Below are 19,423 nucleotides of genomic sequence, written 5' to 3'. Positions count from 1 at the left end.
ATAATTATCGAAATCCCCTATTCTCTAAAATTTATTAATTTTAACATTTTTATCTTTAATTTAATGTTAGAATAAATAAGTCTAAATGAAGCAAAAATAGCCATTAATAACGGCGCTAATTTAAGTAACTTAATTAGTTCAAAAAAGATTTTAATAAAAGAAGATATTACGTATAAACTTTGGATGATGTTTATATTGATGTAATAATCTCTCCTTTTTCTTTTCCAGTTTCAAGTATTTTGGGAATGATAATATGGATGCTAACTAAATAGGAACAAGATTTTTTTTATTTAAAAACGCTACTTTTATACAAGGGTAATTATTACTTAAATAATTTTAGCGATAGATATAAAAATTTTAATATGATATGTATTTTTTTTAGATTTAAATGCGGTTATTTTATAAATTTATCATAATTTTTAAGCTCTAGTTAAAACTATCAAGACTACTCAATTAGATTCCTAGAAATCTTAAGCTAATTTATTTGAGCTTTCGACATTCTATTATCTTTCAACAACCAATGCCTGCATAATAATAGCCAATGATATAGCGGTATGACAGTCAATTGATTTTATTTCTTTCAATTTTATTCATCTTATAAAACTCTTCCTCATTATTAGATAGTCCATCTAAGACACTTAAAATTTAACAATATTATAAGTTGCAAAATTACCATTTTTATTTTACCAATCTAGCATGACTATTTTAATCCATAAAAAATGGTTTGCACCACTCCATTGTTAAATTATAGTCATCTTCTCAGGATAAAATTATGGATTCAAATTCTGTTATCAATTGAAAGTTTATTAGATTTTTTTTTTTTTTTTTTTTTACATTTTATTATTTATTAAATTCGTGATGTATAAAACATGATAAAATAAAATAAAAATATTATATAAAAACCGTGGTGGGACTACAAGTTCCCAAAAAACAAAAATAATTATATTTTAAAATTATGATTTGTAGGTTTTGTTTTAAGAAATAAAATTCTTTAGTTTCTGATGTAAGGGCTCTTATCTTATCCCCTATATTTTTTAAAAACTTTAAAGTTCCACTTGGCATATGTCCAAGGGAAGAGATAACAATCGGTGTAAAAATATAATTGGTGAATTTGGAATATTTCATTGTTTTTTTTTTCTCGGCTATATCAACCGGATTAGAATTTAAATTTTTTGGGAAAGAAGATACGCATGTGAAGTCCCAAATTAAGGATTTCCCTAAAGACCAAGGCACGGAAGTTAAGCCATCAGGTCTTAGGCCATCATCTAACGATAAATTTGTAGGCTCCAGGATGTTTGGTATTCGGGCCCTGGTAAGAGAACGGCTAATAGCTAAATTAATTGCTGCATGCCTTGCATGCCTGCCTTGACTATATATACAATTTAGACCATGTCTCCCTTTGGAGTCAACTAATGTTTTACATTTGATGCATGTATGTGGTTGAACAATGTTACATCCAAGTCGATGGCCTATGGCAACTCTTAATTGTTCATCTGATAAGAGGTTACCTAGGTTACGACTTGGTAATGCTTCCAACCATTCATAACCACTAGTACAGTCAGCATTCTGTAAATATACTCCAAAGGGGGGTTTGATGAGATTATTTTAAAAAAATTTTTAATTAAAGGTTCGAAAATAGATTGGTGTGTTAAGATCGTGGGTAAGACAGCTTCAGGTGGAGCTAAAGATACCCAGGCTGTCAAGGCTGAGTTTAAAAGGTTATCTTTAGGAGAGATAAAAGAAGATATCATGGCATTATTCATCAAACGCGATGCCAAAAATGAGGAAAGAGATAGAAGGTTTAAAGGATATAAATCTAAACCACCCATTTTCGAGGGTAATTGTGAGAAACACCAATTAAAATCTTCCAATTTAATATTTAAAATATTTTCTAATAAGCTTCTAAAAAATTCATGAACTCGATTAATAATTTCATTATTAAAAAAAAAGGAAGAAGATCTAAAAATATGTACAATCTTTGGTAAAAATAAATATTTTTTTAAAAGAAAAAAGCTCTGGTGTGAAGGAATTTCGTTTAAAATAGTTTCAAGTCCTGATAAGCCTTCGAAAAATTTTTCCACGAACACCTCACAGTTGGAAAAACTGCTTAAAGGTGAACCTAGAAGATTAATTTCACTTTTTTTGATGATTTTAAACCCTTGGACTTTGAGAGTATTTGAATTTAAAAAGCATATTTCCGATTTACCTTTATTTAGAGTAAGGCCTATGTTTAGAGAATTCTTCTCTTTATAATCTATTCTGCAAGAATATTTTTAGAAGGTCCGCAAATGGTACCATCATCTAGATACCATATGTTTAAATCTAAGAGGATTTTAGACAATGAACTAGGTTATGTATACCTAAACTAAAGATCAGAGGGCCCAAAGGGTCTCCTTGTTGAATACCTTCGTCAGAAGGAATTGTATATTCCCCGAATTTGAGAGGGGTTCTACAGCCATAAGACTGTTCAATAAATCTTGCATAAACTGGGAATTTTTCATAAAAAATGTTCAAAAATGTTTTTCTGGATAAAGAATTAAAAGCATTTTTAAAATCAAGCTTACAGACTACGGCGTCTGGAGGAGGATCTTCGATATATATGCGAAGAGAGTGAGCGGCTATTTCGCATCCCCCTTTGGTACCAAAGCCTAGTTGATATGTTTGGAACATTTTTGAAGCATCAGGTTTGATGCGCTCAACAATTATCTTAGCTAAAAGTCTCCTAAAAAAAGACCCTATTGCAATTGGCCGAACTCCACCATCAGGCTTAGAAAAAGCAATTAATCTTGCGCCAAAAATAATTTGGTGAATTTGACTAGGTAAATCATTGTTCAATATATTTTCACTAAGTATTATCATTGAATTTTCAAATGAATCTTGATAAGGATTTTTAGGGTTAATTAAAAATTGGAAATAAGAGGGGCGAAAACCGTCAATTCCCCCTGCAGAGTTTTTATTAAAAGATAAAACTGTTTTAATTAATTCTTCCTTACCTATTTCGATTAAATTAGATTTTATAGGGATGGGAAGATCTTCAGGAAAAGCCTGAGGGTGCAATTCTTTTAATAAAGTAAAAGTATGTTCATCAAATGGAGCCAATTTATCATTAGATGAAGCTAATTTAAGAGCTCCACATACGTCCCCTTGGTCTATTTTTTTTGATATAATTTTACATTTATGGGCAAAATCAGGTGTAGCCCTTACATCAGGAACGTAATTTTCCATTTCTAAATCATAAAAATGGTCTATTTTATATTTTATACTCTCATGCAAAATAGTTTTTTTATTTTTATCTGTAGGTTTAATTAAGACTTTAAAAGGAAAGGTTAAAAGATTCTCCCAAGCTTTAAGGGAATTTAAATTTGAATTAACTTCCATAATAAGTGTTGTTAAAAAATTAGAAATTAAAGACCTTGATTTAAGGCGTAGGTGGATTAAGGTTGGTGGTTTTTCCCACTTTAAAAAATTATCATAAAAATCAGGATAAAAATTTTGAATTACAATGGGGGTTGATTCAATTTTGTTGTACAAAATTTCATTTGAAGGGGGTTTACCAGAGTTTATACATGGTTTTGACCTGGGCCCATGTTTATAAAAACAAATAGCTTGGGTCAAGGTTATATTTCTATGGCAGGCATTACAAATGCTTGACATACCCATTTTAGAAGAATAAAAATAAAAAAAAGGAGAAGAGGGTAGGGGGTATGTATGAATGAATAACTTTTCTAAAATATTATTTAAAAAAAAAATAATTAAAAAAAAAAATAAATAAATAAAAGTTATAAAATTAAATTGAAAATTTAAATTTTGTTGTATTAAGAATAATTGAGTAATGTTTAAATAAAAATTTATATTTTAAAAAATAAAATACAAACTAACTTAAAATCTATATTTTTGAAAAATATATATTAAAATTTGAGGTTTAGATGATTGTGGAATTTTGGAATGTTTAAAAATATTTTTAAAAACAAGTAGATAAATTAACTTAAAACTATATATGATTGAGATAAGTATTTTCATCATTGATTGAATCAAAGACATCTTGGTGGTATGTTAGTGTTGAGCAAGCCACAATGTTCTTGTATTAATGATTGTTGTGCAGGAATATCATTGATTGAATCAAAGAAATCTTGGTGGTAAGTTGAAGCCACAATAAAGTTCTTGTATTATGATTGTTGTGCAGCAATATCTATTTAAAACTATATTTGATTGAGATAAGTAATTTCATCGTTGATTGAATCAAAGAAATCTTGGTGGTAAGTTACTGTTGAGCAAGTCACTATAATGTTATAATATTAATGATTGTTGTGCAGCGATATATAAAATGGCGTGTAAGGGTTAGGTTAATATGTTTAAAGTCAAAGGGATTGCCAGATATTGGGAAGGATTAAAATACTAAAATACCAATGTCATTTAACAAGGTAGGAAGGAATTTTGGTTGAGATATGCTGATTGTTGTGTTAAAATTTCAGGTCGGAAATGAATGATTCATGTTGTTAATATAATTGTTTTGATTTCATATATAGCTATAGGAAGGATCCTAAAAATATTGGTTATTGCTTCATGCAATTTATCTTCATAATATTCATTTAATAACTTTAAAAAAAATTTTAACCTAATGAGAAATGTATATTGAAAAAATTAAATATCTAACAAGTTTATCATTGTAACTGTATCGGTACATGGATAAATTTGAAAAATATCTTTTAACATTTATATTATTTACTAGTTTACTTCTTTAAATTATATTATTTTTCCAATTGATATTCATTGTGTATTAATCATTCTTATCTTTCACTATTTTTTATATAATTATCTACTAACTATATCGAAACTTCTTTCATCGGGTAATAATTGTAAATAAGATTTTTTTTCTTAGTACGAAAAGTTTTCAAAAAAACAAAAGGTTATTAAAACATTATATTAAACAAGTTCAGATAATAAAAACTAATTAACAATAATGATGAGGCTAACATTTTTTTAAAATTATTATTAATATAGGTGCTTAATAAAATGTTATAACTTTTTATAAATATATATACTTATTTCAAGCAACGTTTATTAACTTAGAGATATGAAATATTCAATTTGGTGCTTGTTATTAGCAATCAACTACAATGTTCAAGGTAATTCAAATTTCTAAATTGTTGTAGCATATTTTTTTCCAAAACTTTAATATATATTATTATTAGCGGGTTGGGATAGGAATGATATTTATAGTATTACTAAACTTAAATTTTTTTAAAGTATAATTTTTATCGAATTATATAAACAGTGGTGCCTCTTCCAAACATTTTATCATCTTCAATTAGTTTATCCTCCTTTAATTTATAGCTTTATTATTAGTTTTTATTTTTTAATAATTTATATTGAGGTGGTCTCACTAGAGAGTTAGGAACAAATAAAATGGGTTATTTGTCTATGACATTTTAATAATTACAATTTAAATGGCAGATAGCTTATTTATTTTTTTTAAATATATTTTTTTCAAATGAAAATATCTAAGGTTGTTCAATAAAAACAATTTACAATGACCAAGTGGAAGAAAGAGTAATAACTGGCAAACGTTTACAAATCTTATATGGTATAAATAATTTATTCATGACTCCCAAAAATAATTAATTTATTTAAAAAAAACAATTCATTTCTTAATAATAAATAAAAATATCAGTTATGCCATGTCAGAAATAAAATTTTATGTTAACTTTTTAAAATATAAAAAACATGACTTAAATTTATTTTACTGTTTAACTTAAATTAAAAAGGCGCTAGGTCCAATGTAAGCGTCTCTAATTTATATAAAATACTGTGAATGTTTTATTCTAAAATCGTTTCTTTCCATGCAAACCCGAACTTGAAGCCGGGCCTAGACTCCAGTAGAGTTGCTAAAACCTGAAACCTACTCCTTGTTTTTCTAATATTAATTTTGACTACATTCGCATCCTCATTTTTCTATTAATAAAAGCTTTCCTCGATTAAATCAACAATCAGTCTATAGAAACATTTGATGTAAACATTTGTTTTTAATAAATAAATTTTGGATATCATCATATGAATGATATATAAATTTAAATAAAATATATTTTAGAATATTACTTGTAAGAATTTTTGTAGTTTCATTCTAAAAATAATACTACTTGAAGTTGGAAATTTTTTTATTTCCGGTAACAAGTTACATAAACAACAGTAATTAAAATAATTATTTCAGAGTTCCTATATCATATTATTACAATCAAATTTTTAAATTTATTTTTTTAATGTAAATTATACCAATAAATTATAAGATAATAATAGTGTCTTAATCCACCCAACCATTAAGAAGCCAAAATGTGGTATAGATTTCACATAATAAAAATATAATTAAAATTGTTGGATCATGATAATTAACATTATTACAGAAATAGAATTATAAATCTAACTTGTTTCTATATATGTTACTTAAAGCTTTAGCTTAATCACTTTATTTAGCATTATTTATAAATATTAAAAACAGAAAGGATTAATTAAAATAGGATTATCGTATTAGGTTCATATTTAATAAAAACCAGGATGCATTCAAAAGAATTTTTTTAAAAAGGGGGATATTTTGGTTTATTTTAACAGAAATTTTCTAAATAAATTGAGACAAGACGCAAGCCTATAACATTGGAGATAAAATGAGAAGAATAGGAAGGGGGGGGGGTAGGTGATATATTAGCCAGATTATATATCAGACAATTAAAAATGAGAATTCTGGTGAAAAATTAGACGAAAATTATGATAGATCAAATTTATTATATATATCTTTCAAGTTGATGTTTTACATTTTAATTTTATCAATCGTATCGTATCAAGTGCACCAAAATGGATCCAAGGATAAGGATATCATTCAATTTGATAGTTGTAATGGAACTCTACACGTGTATCATGAACAATGCGAAGAGGACTATGGATTCCGTAAAAAATATGTTTTTAAAAAATTTAATTACTATAAATTTCAATAAAAAATACAATGTAAAAATAATACCCAGGCCGGGCTGGGCCTTATATTTTGAAACCAAATATTTTGAATATAATCTTTATAATATATATATAATTTTTTAAATATAATAAATTTTAAAAAAATCTGGGTTGGGTCTGAATTTAAAAAACACTTTTGGGTGGAGCCGTGCAAATAGTATCTCTACAAGTCACTGATTATATAGAGAGACTATATCCCAATCTCCGAAGGTTAGGTATCGATACCGTAAAATATTTAGCATGAAATGCATATTCGTAAATGCATTACCCCCCACGCATATAATATCAGGTAATTAAATATCGTGAATGCATTAGTGCGGATGCATTCCAGCTAATGAATTGCCGCGTATGCGTTGCGAATATATTCCTGCGAAAGTATTATCGCGAATGCATTTACGCGCTTAATTATATATTTCCATTATGGGGCCAGACGAACAGGGTCTTAAAAATAAATTTGACTAATCTCCGGCCTAAAAATAAATAAATAATGAACGTGCCTAAATTATAAAATTAAATTTGCAAAGCGCCAATGACAATTCTTATTTTAAAACATTTACAAATAAGTGGTCCTCTGAAATAATTTTTAAAAAATTATTTGAATAAAAACGTGCTTTGTGATAAAGGATTTAAAGTTTAGTTTAATTTAATTGGGTTAACAATATGTTTAAAAATGTTTTTTAAAACCACCTATCAAAGCAGAGTTTATATAATTCAAAAATTTTAATTTAGACCATTTTTTGATAATACGATTTAATCACATTTAAAAAGGAAGGAAGGAAGGAAGGAAGGAAGGAAGGAAGGAAGGAAGGAAGGAAGGAAGGAAGGAAGGAAGGAAGGAAGGAAGGAAGGAAGGAAGGAAGGAAGGAAGGAAGGAAGGAAGTATCTAAACTTTCTTTAAATCATGTTTATAACGTTAAGTAATTCCGTATAATTTATTAACTAAGCGCTCTTATTTAACTATTTTGTCGATTTCAAACACATATTTTTTAGCTCAAAAACATTGATAACTTTTTTTTTGATTTGAAGATATTTTTAAATAATTGCGATATATAAAATGGCAGCAATTGTTAATAATATTAATTTCTCCACTTCAAAAATATTAACGGCTAATTTCTTTTAAAATTGATGTTCGAAAATAAACTTGGATTAATATGACTGCTACTAACATATGATTGCTAATAAATATTAGTGGTCATTTTTAAATGAAAATTTACCGTTTTTGAATTAAAATGACCATCTTAATCTTATTCTCTACTTCTATTCTGCCTTATTTGATATAAAATAACGAAAAGACTCCTTTTATTATGTAATAGCATTTTATATTATGTATTTTTGAGACAAATATATTATCATTAAACTCATCTATGTAAATTTTGTTCTAATAAAAATATGTTTTTAGGTTAAAAATTAATAATGTTTTATATAGCATTATTGAGAGGCATAAAAATTTAGAGAGTTAGATATATTTTGAAAAAATTAAGCTATACCTTATAAATATCCCGCATTATATTGTCCTTCGCTATCAAGGTTTTAAATGTGGAATTTGATAATAAATACATTAAGGTTTACTACTAAACAATAAAAAATTTTAAAATATAATATAATTATTATTTTAATATATTAAAAGATTTTATCAAAGTAAGAACTATACCATTCACAATTAATGAAAAGGCGATTAATGACATTAATCAATTGATCGTCCAAACCGATACACATGTTAATGGAAACATTGTCTACAAAAGATATAGCATCAAGAACAAGGCTCCGTCTTTTTATTAGAAGGATTGGTAAGAAAGAGAAAAGAAAGAAATGAGAGAAAGAAAGAAATGAGAGAAAGAAAGAAAGAAAGAAAGAAAGAAAGAAAGAAAGAAAGAAAGAAAGAAAGAAAGAAAGAAAGAAAGAAAGAAAGAAAGAAAGAAAGAAAGAAAGAAAGAAAGAAAGAAAGAAAGAAAGAAAGAAAGAAAGAAAGCAAACAAAATAGAAAATGATTATCTCAAAAATCTAAATATTGTTTTATTATTTATAGCGCATTGGCAATCAGCAAAGATCTATTAGATTACTTTGGCTTAATCATTAATAATCAATTACTTTAGTTAAAAAAAAAATTTATAAATGTGGGCATTGGGATTTTCACAAAAAAAATAATAACATTTTGTAATATAAAAATTAATTGTTCACATTATATTGGGAATCATATAATGAATCATAATAAACTTTAAATCTTTTTGTTTTTTAATGATTTTTCTAATATTTTATATTTCCAACAATATTTCAACACTATGAATAGTTTCTAGGTAATAAAATATTAATACTATTTTTTACTGATTCAAATAAAAAAAATCTTCTAGTAGCATTGAGGTAAACCAGTTAATTTTTTATCAATAACCTGGAAATGTTTCAAGATAGGGATTCGAAATTTTAATAAATTACAAAGTGAGAATGGAAATCTAAGCTCTATGTTTTATGAGGAGGATTTAAAACATTTAGAATAAAAAAAAATTTCTATTTTATCAAAGAATATTGAAAATTTATTCAATGTGTTCTAATTTAGATGATTACATCCAAGTTTGAATTAATATATTCTTCATCTTATGCTTGCATTTACACAGGAGTAATCTAAGAATGAGCAATACATCTTTATATATCTTCATTCACTTTATAGCTATGAAATAATAATAATATTTATTTTGTCAACTGCAAAAAATGTGAAGAGATATAGTTTGAATATATTGAATTAAATTTTTCGATCCGGTTTTATTAAATTTACTTAAGTCATTCGAATATTGAAAAGTTTATTCTAACACATGAAATCTTATAATTATTAATTAGGGGAGATGGGGGCAATAAGGCTAGGTATTCTGCTCTCATGCCATAAAATTTTACCTTCTTCTATAAAATGAAACTAATTGTATCATTCCATAGACTCACATCATTAGACTACAAATTTTTTTAAAAAATAGGACTTCTTGGTTTTATATATTAAACGTTATTTATTTATTAAAATTAAATTTACTTAAAAATATTCAATGAGCGCGTGTCTTTAAGATAAAATAGAAAAATATCAAATTTAACTATTATAAATCCGTGAATTGAAAATACAGTTGGATCTAAATATTTTGGCTGATATTTTCTAAAGATCTGCAATAATCATGTTTTCTTATTCCAAATCTCTACCCGCTCATTTTGTCCTAAAAAATAATAATATTCTCGCCCATCTTTCGCTTACCTTTGCAAACATCTATTAGTTTTTCCCTGTGTTTGACTTTTCATTTGGGTCCCCTGTGAGGAATGTAAGTTTATTCCATTCTCTTCTTTTTAATTTCTAAAGGTACTGAAAATAATGGATATGCGTATTTATCACGTTTTTATAATTATGCTGCCGCTATTAATGTAAACGGAGAATTAGATTTGGTAAGTGCGTTTCATAAAAGTGTGATCCCAAATCAAAAACGGTTCTTAGATATGCAGGAAATGAATGTTATATTCCCGCTTTGCATCAAGATTAAATCACTTTTGTAAATTGTTCTAGAGTTTTACTACTTTGCGCTCAATTTGATGATAGGTTTAGTAAAACTTTTATAATTCCTTTAAATGAATAATTTTATCATATTTTAAATTATTATTATAATTATTAATCATTAAAAAGGAAACCATGAAAACGTTATTACTCTATCTTGGCCACTATACAGAATCTATTGCTTAGGAAAAATACTATCATTTAATTAGTTAATGTTATCAAAAACATTATAATTTAAAATTATTTGCTTATCATAATGAGTTCTGTTATGCTAACTAGACTTATAAAATAATTTATTTCATAGAAGTAAACCCTTTGATTTTCACTCAATGATGTATGGCGACAAAAAAGTTCTTCAACACACAAATATTATGATATATATATATCTAAAGTTTATCCACTTATTAACCTAAAACTTGATATGGTTAATGACCAGCTTGTCTATTTACTACTAAAGTTGACTTAATTGCCAGCTCCCTGTATTTGTGAATAACATTTCCTACTCATTTACATTACTTATTCAATCAAACATTTCAACGCATTTACTACGTTTAGAGTATGAAAATATTCAATAAGGAAAAATTACAATAAAAGCATAAGGAAAAAATTACTTTTGGAAGTAGAGCATTCAGTTAACGCTATTTGAAAAAAAGAAGTAAAGTGTTACCGCTATTTATTTTTTTAAAGTAGCACACTAGTAGCTATTAAAAAAATGAATGGTAATACAAATCTAGCATGTTGTTTTTTTAATTTTTGCATAATATATTTAAAACACATCATTTATTTATTTATTTTGATATATGAAAAAGAAATTGACGTTTGCGTATATCGTCTTAAGACTTGTCGGTGAGTGATTTGATTATGCCAAATCCAGCATGTGCCATGTCTCTTTCTGAATCTAACTTGGTGATTCCATGCTGAGAGGGTGGTGGGAGGTGATATATAATAGATTGAACTCGGCTACTTTATTCCGTTAATATATATTAAAAAAAATAAATGTCTTATTACATTTTGACAAATTATAAGAAAATTGCCAGTGCAGACAAACTTGAACCATCTTGATTTTTCTAGGTAATCTTCAGTTAATATAACATTGTTATGAGACGAGATTATTAATTTTATTTATTTTTTAATATGCATCAAAATATAAATTTTATGTACTATTATTATGAAAATAAATTCGAAGTAGAGTTTAACAAACAAATTTTGTTAATGAATGGGATTTTTCTTCGCCTGGTTAATTAACAATATTCCATTTTATAGATCTATATATTTGTATGTTTTATAATAAACAAAATACATTTAAAAAAAATGATATTTATATATATTATATATTATTAAAATGATTTTGGTAATTAATATTAAAGTAAGAATGTAATAATGTTATAAATAAAAGGGTATTATTATATTTTTATTTATTTAAAAGACTCTATGTATCAGCTTTATTGTGGATAAACCTTCTCTTATTATTTTAAACCCAAGTTTTTCTTAGGCATTTTATTGAAAAAACGTAAAATAAATATTTTGAACTGTTTCTACTAGATGGAGATTATAATTACCTAAATCTCCTATTCTCTAAAATTTTTATTACTACTACCATTTATCTTTTATTTATTGTTAGAAATTTGTGGTAAATTAAGAAATCAAAAACCATTATTAATGACGGCTTTAATTTTAGTGATTTTATTTATTACTATTAAAATAAGATAACATGTATAACCTTTGGATTATGTTTTTATTTGTGTAATACTCTCTTCTTTCTCTCTTTTTCAATTTCAAGTATATTATATCAAGAATGGTTATTTTGAGAAAGGTGAGGATAATATGGATTCTAACGAAACAAGAACAAAATTTTTTATATAAAAGCGCTATTTCTATTTTTTATATATTGTTATTTAACAGTGCTAATTTTTACTTACATTTATCTTGCGATAGATTATAAAAAATTATAATGATTTTTATTTTGTATTTAAAGGGGGGATATTTTAAGACATCATTTAAACTATCGAAGACTGTATATCAGAAAAATTATATATCTAAAAAGTGTATCATTGTATCTGTTAGGGTGCCTTGATAAATTTGTAAAGTATCTTTTAACAACAGTGAAAACTTGTTTACTTACTTATATTTTACTAATTAACTTCTATAAATTATATAATTTTTTCTTCAATCATAATTATTGTATGCATTTATCTTATATTTCAATAACATTTTTATAATTATTATTCCAAAAATTAAAAAATAGCTATAATATCAAAATTTCTTCCATCGGCCTTTATAATAATTGCTAATAAGATTTTTTTTTTTTAATTTTAAAAATTAAATAAAATAAAATATATAGATTCAAATATTTAATTATTTATTACGAAAAGTTTTTTAATTTAAAAACAAGAGGTTATTAACTATAATTTAAAAAAGTTATATTAAACAAAATAATTTGAGATAATTAATTAACAATATCAATGTATACACTAAAATAGGTTTTTTAAAAAAATTAATAAATAAGGCTGAGGCTAGTATTTTTTCTAAATTATTTTTAATTATCAGATTTCTTAATAACATTATTATATATAACTTCTTATAAAATATATATTTATTTCAAGCATCATTTTTTTAAACTTAAAGATATGAAATATTCTATTTGGTGCTTGTTATTAGCGATCAACTACGTTCAAGGTAATTTATTCAACTCTAAATTGTTATAGCAAATTTTTTTCCCATATATTTTAATAGCAGATTGGGATAGGAAAGCGATTAATAATATTGTCGAACTTAAATATTTTTTAAATATATTCTTTTTTTGCCGAATTATTTAAACAGTGATGTCTTATTCCAAAAAACCATTTTATCATCTTCAATAAGTTTTTCCTCCTATAATTTATAGATTTATTACTATATTTTATTGAAGTGGTCTCACTATAGAGAACTAAATATTCTTCGCTAAAAAGAGTTAGGAATAAATTAAACCTATCAAAGATTGGCTATTTATCTATAAGTTTATCATGGGGTTTATAGGCCTATCATAAGTATTTGTATTTTATAAATTATTTTATGCGAAATAACGTTATTATAATAATTATTCTATTATAAACATACACTTCCATTTTGGGTAATGAATTAATTATATAAAGATCCAATCATTTCTTAACTCTAAATATATATATATGTTATTTTGTTCTAATCTTAAAATATTTGTTTTAGAATTTTTCGTAATTATTGTTCATTTAACAATAAAAAATTTTAACATATGTTTTAATAAACCCTATGAATTCCGATGCTAAATATAAATATCAAAATAATGAAAGATTTCTAAGAGGTCCCATAAAAATAATCATGAATCTTTGATTTATACCGCTAATTATTCGGCCATTATCAAATAAAGAGGAAATTTCTGATTAGGTCTTTAGGAGGAGGTGCAGGGTTTAAGCCACTTGTTTTAGGAAGACTGAAAAATATTTTAAAAATTATTTAATATTATTTTGCACACATATGAGATATGATCAAATTGAAAAGATAAAACGCATTGCATTCACACGTCATTGTTTAACTGGTTATGATACAAAATAATCATGTGTGCATTTAGAATACATCCCAGATCTTTCAGGAAGTAGAAAGATAAAAGATAATAGTCTGTCCGTGAATGAGGTCTGGAAGAAACAGTGCAAAACAATTGAAATCAAGTTTAGAGTTACTCCAAAAATAGCTAGCGATATAATAGTGAAAACCCATATGTTGTCAGCCATCATAATAAACGTAAAAAGAATTTCCTAATAGTTAAAAAAACTGCAGTGGAAAGGATAATAATATAACATGATACATTTGGTTATAATCAAAATAATCCTTAAAATAAACAAATATTATTTCTTAACCATATTCACCCAACATTTCAAAAAGCTTAGATTCTAGTTTTAAACGTTGTCGTTGGAAAAAAATATGTAAAAATAAATAATAAATCAATAAAAGTGTTGGTTTAAATAGTATATATATATATATTGAATCGTTTTCAATCTACTTGGAAAAAAGGTATCAAGTTTTAACCCAAACAGTAGTCAAACCCGAGAAACCGCTAACCTTCACTAAATCAGTTAATTTATAAGTTATTTATTTTAATTATTTTATATTTTCTAATTAAATCTTACAAAGGTTGTGTAATCAAAACGATTTACAATGACGAAGTGGAAGAAAGACGAATAACTGACAAACGCGTACAGATCTTATACGGTATGAATATAATTATTAATGACTAACAAAAATAATTGATTAATTTAAAGGACATTTCATTCCTATTAATAATATAAAAAAAATATATCAGTTATGCATACCAGAAATAATTTTACTAAAATTGTAAGAATTATGCCATTTTAATAAAAGCCCTAATTTTTAACTATTTATTATTGTAATAATCTTATTAATTTTACAATTGTTTTTCATTATTAAATGAATTCTTTTTTTATTTCCCGATAAGTCTCCTCTTATTTATAAACAAAATTCTATTTACAAGTCTATTTAGCTTCCTATAATCAATAATAAAAAGAAAAGGTTTACTTAAAAATCAATGTTTCTAATTAAGAATTACATTTTTGTTACTTAAAACGTTATCTTGATTATCACTTTATTTAGGGTTAAATATAGATTTTTTTTAAAAATAAAAACTAGTATGCACTTAAAAGACTTAAGAAAAGGGTTATCCTGGTCTATTTTTTAAATAAAATCATCATCTAAACAGAAATTTTTGTGAATAAGTCGAATCAAAGCACAGCTAAGGACAATGGAAATAAAATGAGAATAATAAGGGATAGTTACTATATTTGCCATATTATATATCGGACATTAAAAATGAGAATCCTGGGGAAGTACAAATTTAATATATATTTCTTTCCAAGTTAACCTTTACATTTTTATTTTATCGATGGTATCAAGAACACCTAGATGGAACCAAGGATAAAGATGGCATCATGTTTGAAAATTGTAACGGAACTCTACAAATATATTACGAACAATGCCAGGGCGAAGATGGATTTCGTAAAATATTTTTAAAAAAAATTTAATTCTTATAGATAACAAAAAAAAAACAAAAAAAAAATACTATGAGAACTTTGAACTGGACCCGAAAATATAAATCCCGGGCATGGTAGAAGAGAAAGAAAGAAAGAAAGAAAGAAAGAAAGAAAGGCTGAGTCGGACCTTGCAAATGGTACCTCTGCCAAGTCTCTGAGGGTTAGATACCAATCGTAAAATTTTTATTAGATGCATTTTGGCCTATGCACTACCGCGAATGTCTATTAACGCTAAAGATTATTTTGCCAATCCAATAACCACGAATATAATATCGCGTGATTAAATATCGCGATGGCATTAGCGTGAATATATTACAGCTAAAATATTATACTGAATGCAATTAGACATGTATTATATAGAATACATTAACAGTATATTACTGCGAAAGCATTATCGCGCATATATTATTTGCGAATGCGTTGAAATTAACATTATCGAAAATTGTCAAACTTAAAATAAATTTATTTTTCGATCTCTTAGGATATAGTTAAAATATAATCTTATTTCGATATCGATATATTATATGTTAATATTTTTTTAAAGGCTAAGTTAAATATAAAATAACAACAAGATTAATCTCAAAATAAAAGGTATAAAATAATATTACAAGGTTTCTTTATCTTCTCTTTATAATGTGCAAATTAAATTGTGAATATATACGAATTGTTAAAATTGAAATAACGAAATTAAAATTTAAAGGTTTTAAATACTATTTAATGAACAAACATATATTTAAAACAATATTTTGACTTATATTTCTAGTATATAACATTCTCCCTCTTCTAAAAAGCTTTCGAGTAAAATTTGATGGAAGTCATAGTTGAGAGCTTGTTGTCCAAGTTGTTCATCGTTTTAATTTCTAAAATTATTGTTGTTGAAATTTTTATTTTTAATGTAAAAGTTGCGATTATATCTGTTATCAAAATTTTGTTTAAAATTGATCCATCCATACGACAGAGTAACCAGGAGTTGTAGCGGGCTATATATTCACTATTATATAGATCCTATACATGTTTTGTACCCATTCTATTATAGTGGACGGTCCCACTGTTTAAATCAGGCCACGTAATAATACAGCGATAACAATATTTTTAATAATTTACCTGACGCCTGGTTAGATTATTTAAGAAAAGAAAGATAAGTCTACGTCCAATTAACACATATTCTTGGAAGATAACGCTATGTCTAAATATAATGTGCTGTGTTCCAGTAAGTTTTCCCTATGAATTGTAAAGTAGGTCTCCCTGAAAACCACTAAGCAAGCGATGCTAGGGATCCTCATTATAATTATAACATTATCATTATTATTATAGTGAACGTGAATCGTTATCAACTATTAATTGCAATATCGGGAGAATTGTTTAAATTTACCCTAATATATATGCTTCTATTAAATTGGTTTGGCACTCTAGGGAAACTATTTTTTCGAAATATTTGATTTTAAATAAAAAAAATTTAGTTTATTTGCTGAACTCTTTTATTACAAAGTAAGAAAAAGTTTTTTGGCGGTAATGCGTTCACTGTAATTGATTTAACATATTGTTTTTTCGCGGCAATGAATTTGTTATAATAGAATTGGCGGGAAAGGTTTAACGCTTATGACGTGTTACGCTCTCCGAGTTCGATCCGAATTCTTTAGAAAGCTCTGTCATTTGTCATTGTTGTTTTTTTCTGTGTCGTCTTCTTTATTTTACTTATATCCTGATCATCAATCCTCAGCAATTTGTTAGATTTAATATTTCTAGATAGATATTTCCTGGAAACTTGGTTAGATCGAAATTTTGATAATAAAAATCTGGTAACTATAATCTCGAAAAATATTTACTATAATTTTTTTTTGTAACACAAATACTTTTATAGATATTGCTTTTTAAGAATAAAAAAAACCTTCATATTGTTGGATTTCCTTCTATAAACATATGATTTCTGAATGATCTGAGAATCCGCTAAAAGAGTTAAACTATCATCGGTAGGTAGAATAATAGTGTAGTTGTCCAAAAAAATTGGCCATATTTTTTTAGTCCAAATAACACACGAAGAGTTTAATGTTGTTTACCGGCTCATTTTGAGCCAATTTTTAAAAACGGCTAACTCAATACTTTATCCAATATAATATAAGGGTAGCCTGAAGATTTAGCTCGTAGAAGAGACAAAGGTCTAGAACATATGTTATCGAAATCTTGTGACTTAGACAACATTTTTTCTGGCGAAAATATTGAGTTAGTCGTTTTTAAAAGTCGGCTCAAAACGTGCCGTTTAACCCCACACTAGAAGAGTTAAATATAATTATCTCCTAATTACCCAGGGTAATGTGGATCTACTAGGCAAATTTAGTATTGAATGAGACGAGTATCAATTTTATTAATATGTCCTAGATATATGTGTTGAGTATAAATGGATATTATTTTTTAATGATAGTTGCCAAATATTTTATTTTAAATTTTAATAATTTTTTTTCTTTACCAAATATAGGATAATAATTTTACAAATGACAATTCATTAAAATATATCTGAAGTAGTTAGAACATTACATTCTATTTACTGTGGAGATAAAACATATATTTTTTAAAAAATATATATATATTTTAAAGATTTTATCAAATTGAGAATTACACCTTTCCATTTGCCCGAGGATGAGAAGAATCTTGACATCAGCCAAATGATCAACCAAACAGATACCGATTTAAATGACAATACTGTCAATAAAAGATACGAAATTGACAACAAAGGCTCCATCTTTGCGTTAAAGGGATTGGTAAGAAAGCGAAAGAAAAGAAAAGAAAGAAAAGAAAAGAAAAGAAAAGAAAAGAAAAGAAAAGAATAGGATAGGATAGAATACAATAGAATAGAATAGAATAGAATAGAATAGAATAGAATAGAATAGAATAGAATAGAATAGAATAGAATAGAATAGAATAGAATAGGATAGAATAGGATAGAATAGAATAGAATAGAATAGAATAGAATAGAATAGAATAGAATAGAATAGAATAGAATAGAATAGAATAGAATAGAATAGAATAGAATAGAATAGAATAGAATAGAATAGAATAGAATAGAATAGAATAGAATAGAATAGAATAGAATAGAATAGAATAGAATAGAATAGAATAGAATAGAATAGAATAGAATAGAATAGAATAGAATAGAATAGAATAGAATAGAATAGAATAGAATAGAATAGAATAGAATAGAATAGAATAGAATAGAATAGAATAGAATAGAATAGAATAGAATAGAATAGAATAGAATAGAATAGAAAAGAAAGAAAAGAAGAAAAGAAAAGAAAAGAAAAGAAAAGAAAAGAAAAGAAAAGAAAAGAAAAGAAAAGAAAAGAAAAGAAAAGAAAAGAAAAGAAAAGAAAAGAAAAGAAAAGAAAAGAAAGAAAGAAAGAAAGAAAGAAAGAAAGAAAGAAAGAAAGAAAGAAAGAAAGAAAGAATATAGATCTATAATAATTTTCTCAAAAAAATCAATAATGTTTTATTCTTTATTACTTTAGCGAATTGGTAATCAAAAAAGATACATTAGATTGATTTGGTTTGATAATGAATATCTAAATTAATCATCAAAAGTTTGTATAAATTGGTGTTGGGGGATTTTACAAAACAAAATACAGTTTTTTTTAAATATAAAAAAATTAAATGTACCCATAAAATTCATATTAAATTGGAAATTTTAACAAAATCATAATAAACTTTAAATCTTTTTAGAATTTTTTAATGTATTTGATAATATTTTAAATTTATCTATCCGTATTTAAACTATTAACAAAACAGAGACCTGCAGAAGTCCATTTGCACGGCACGGATTTATTTTTAATAATATTTTGGCCCGGCCAGGGTTTTTATA

General features: G+C 25.7%; 1 protein-coding gene across 1 annotated transcript; it reads left to right on the top strand.

Moving 5' to 3' along the window:
- Positions 1–13,143: 13,143 nt before the first annotated feature.
- On the top strand, positions 13,144–19,167 carry LOC135929759 (uncharacterized). The gene is made up of 5 exons (XM_065466469.1): positions 13,144–13,192; positions 14,660–14,737; positions 15,437–15,538; positions 18,166–18,329; positions 19,074–19,167. The coding sequence occupies exons 1-5, from the start codon at positions 13,144–13,146 to the stop codon at positions 19,134–19,136; spliced, it is 456 nt and encodes a 151-aa protein (XP_065322541.1). The 3' UTR covers positions 19,137–19,167.
- Positions 19,168–19,423: the final 256 nt, after the last annotated feature.

Source organism: Gordionus sp. m RMFG-2023, chromosome 5 (assembly GCF_954871325.1).
Source record: "Gordionus sp. m RMFG-2023 chromosome 5, tfGorSpeb1-WG-v2, whole genome shotgun sequence".
In the NCBI taxonomy this organism is placed as follows: Eukaryota; Metazoa; Nematomorpha; class Gordioida; order Chordodea; family Parachordodidae; genus Gordionus; species Gordionus sp. m RMFG-2023.
This window is presented reverse-complemented; position numbering and strand designations above follow the sequence as displayed.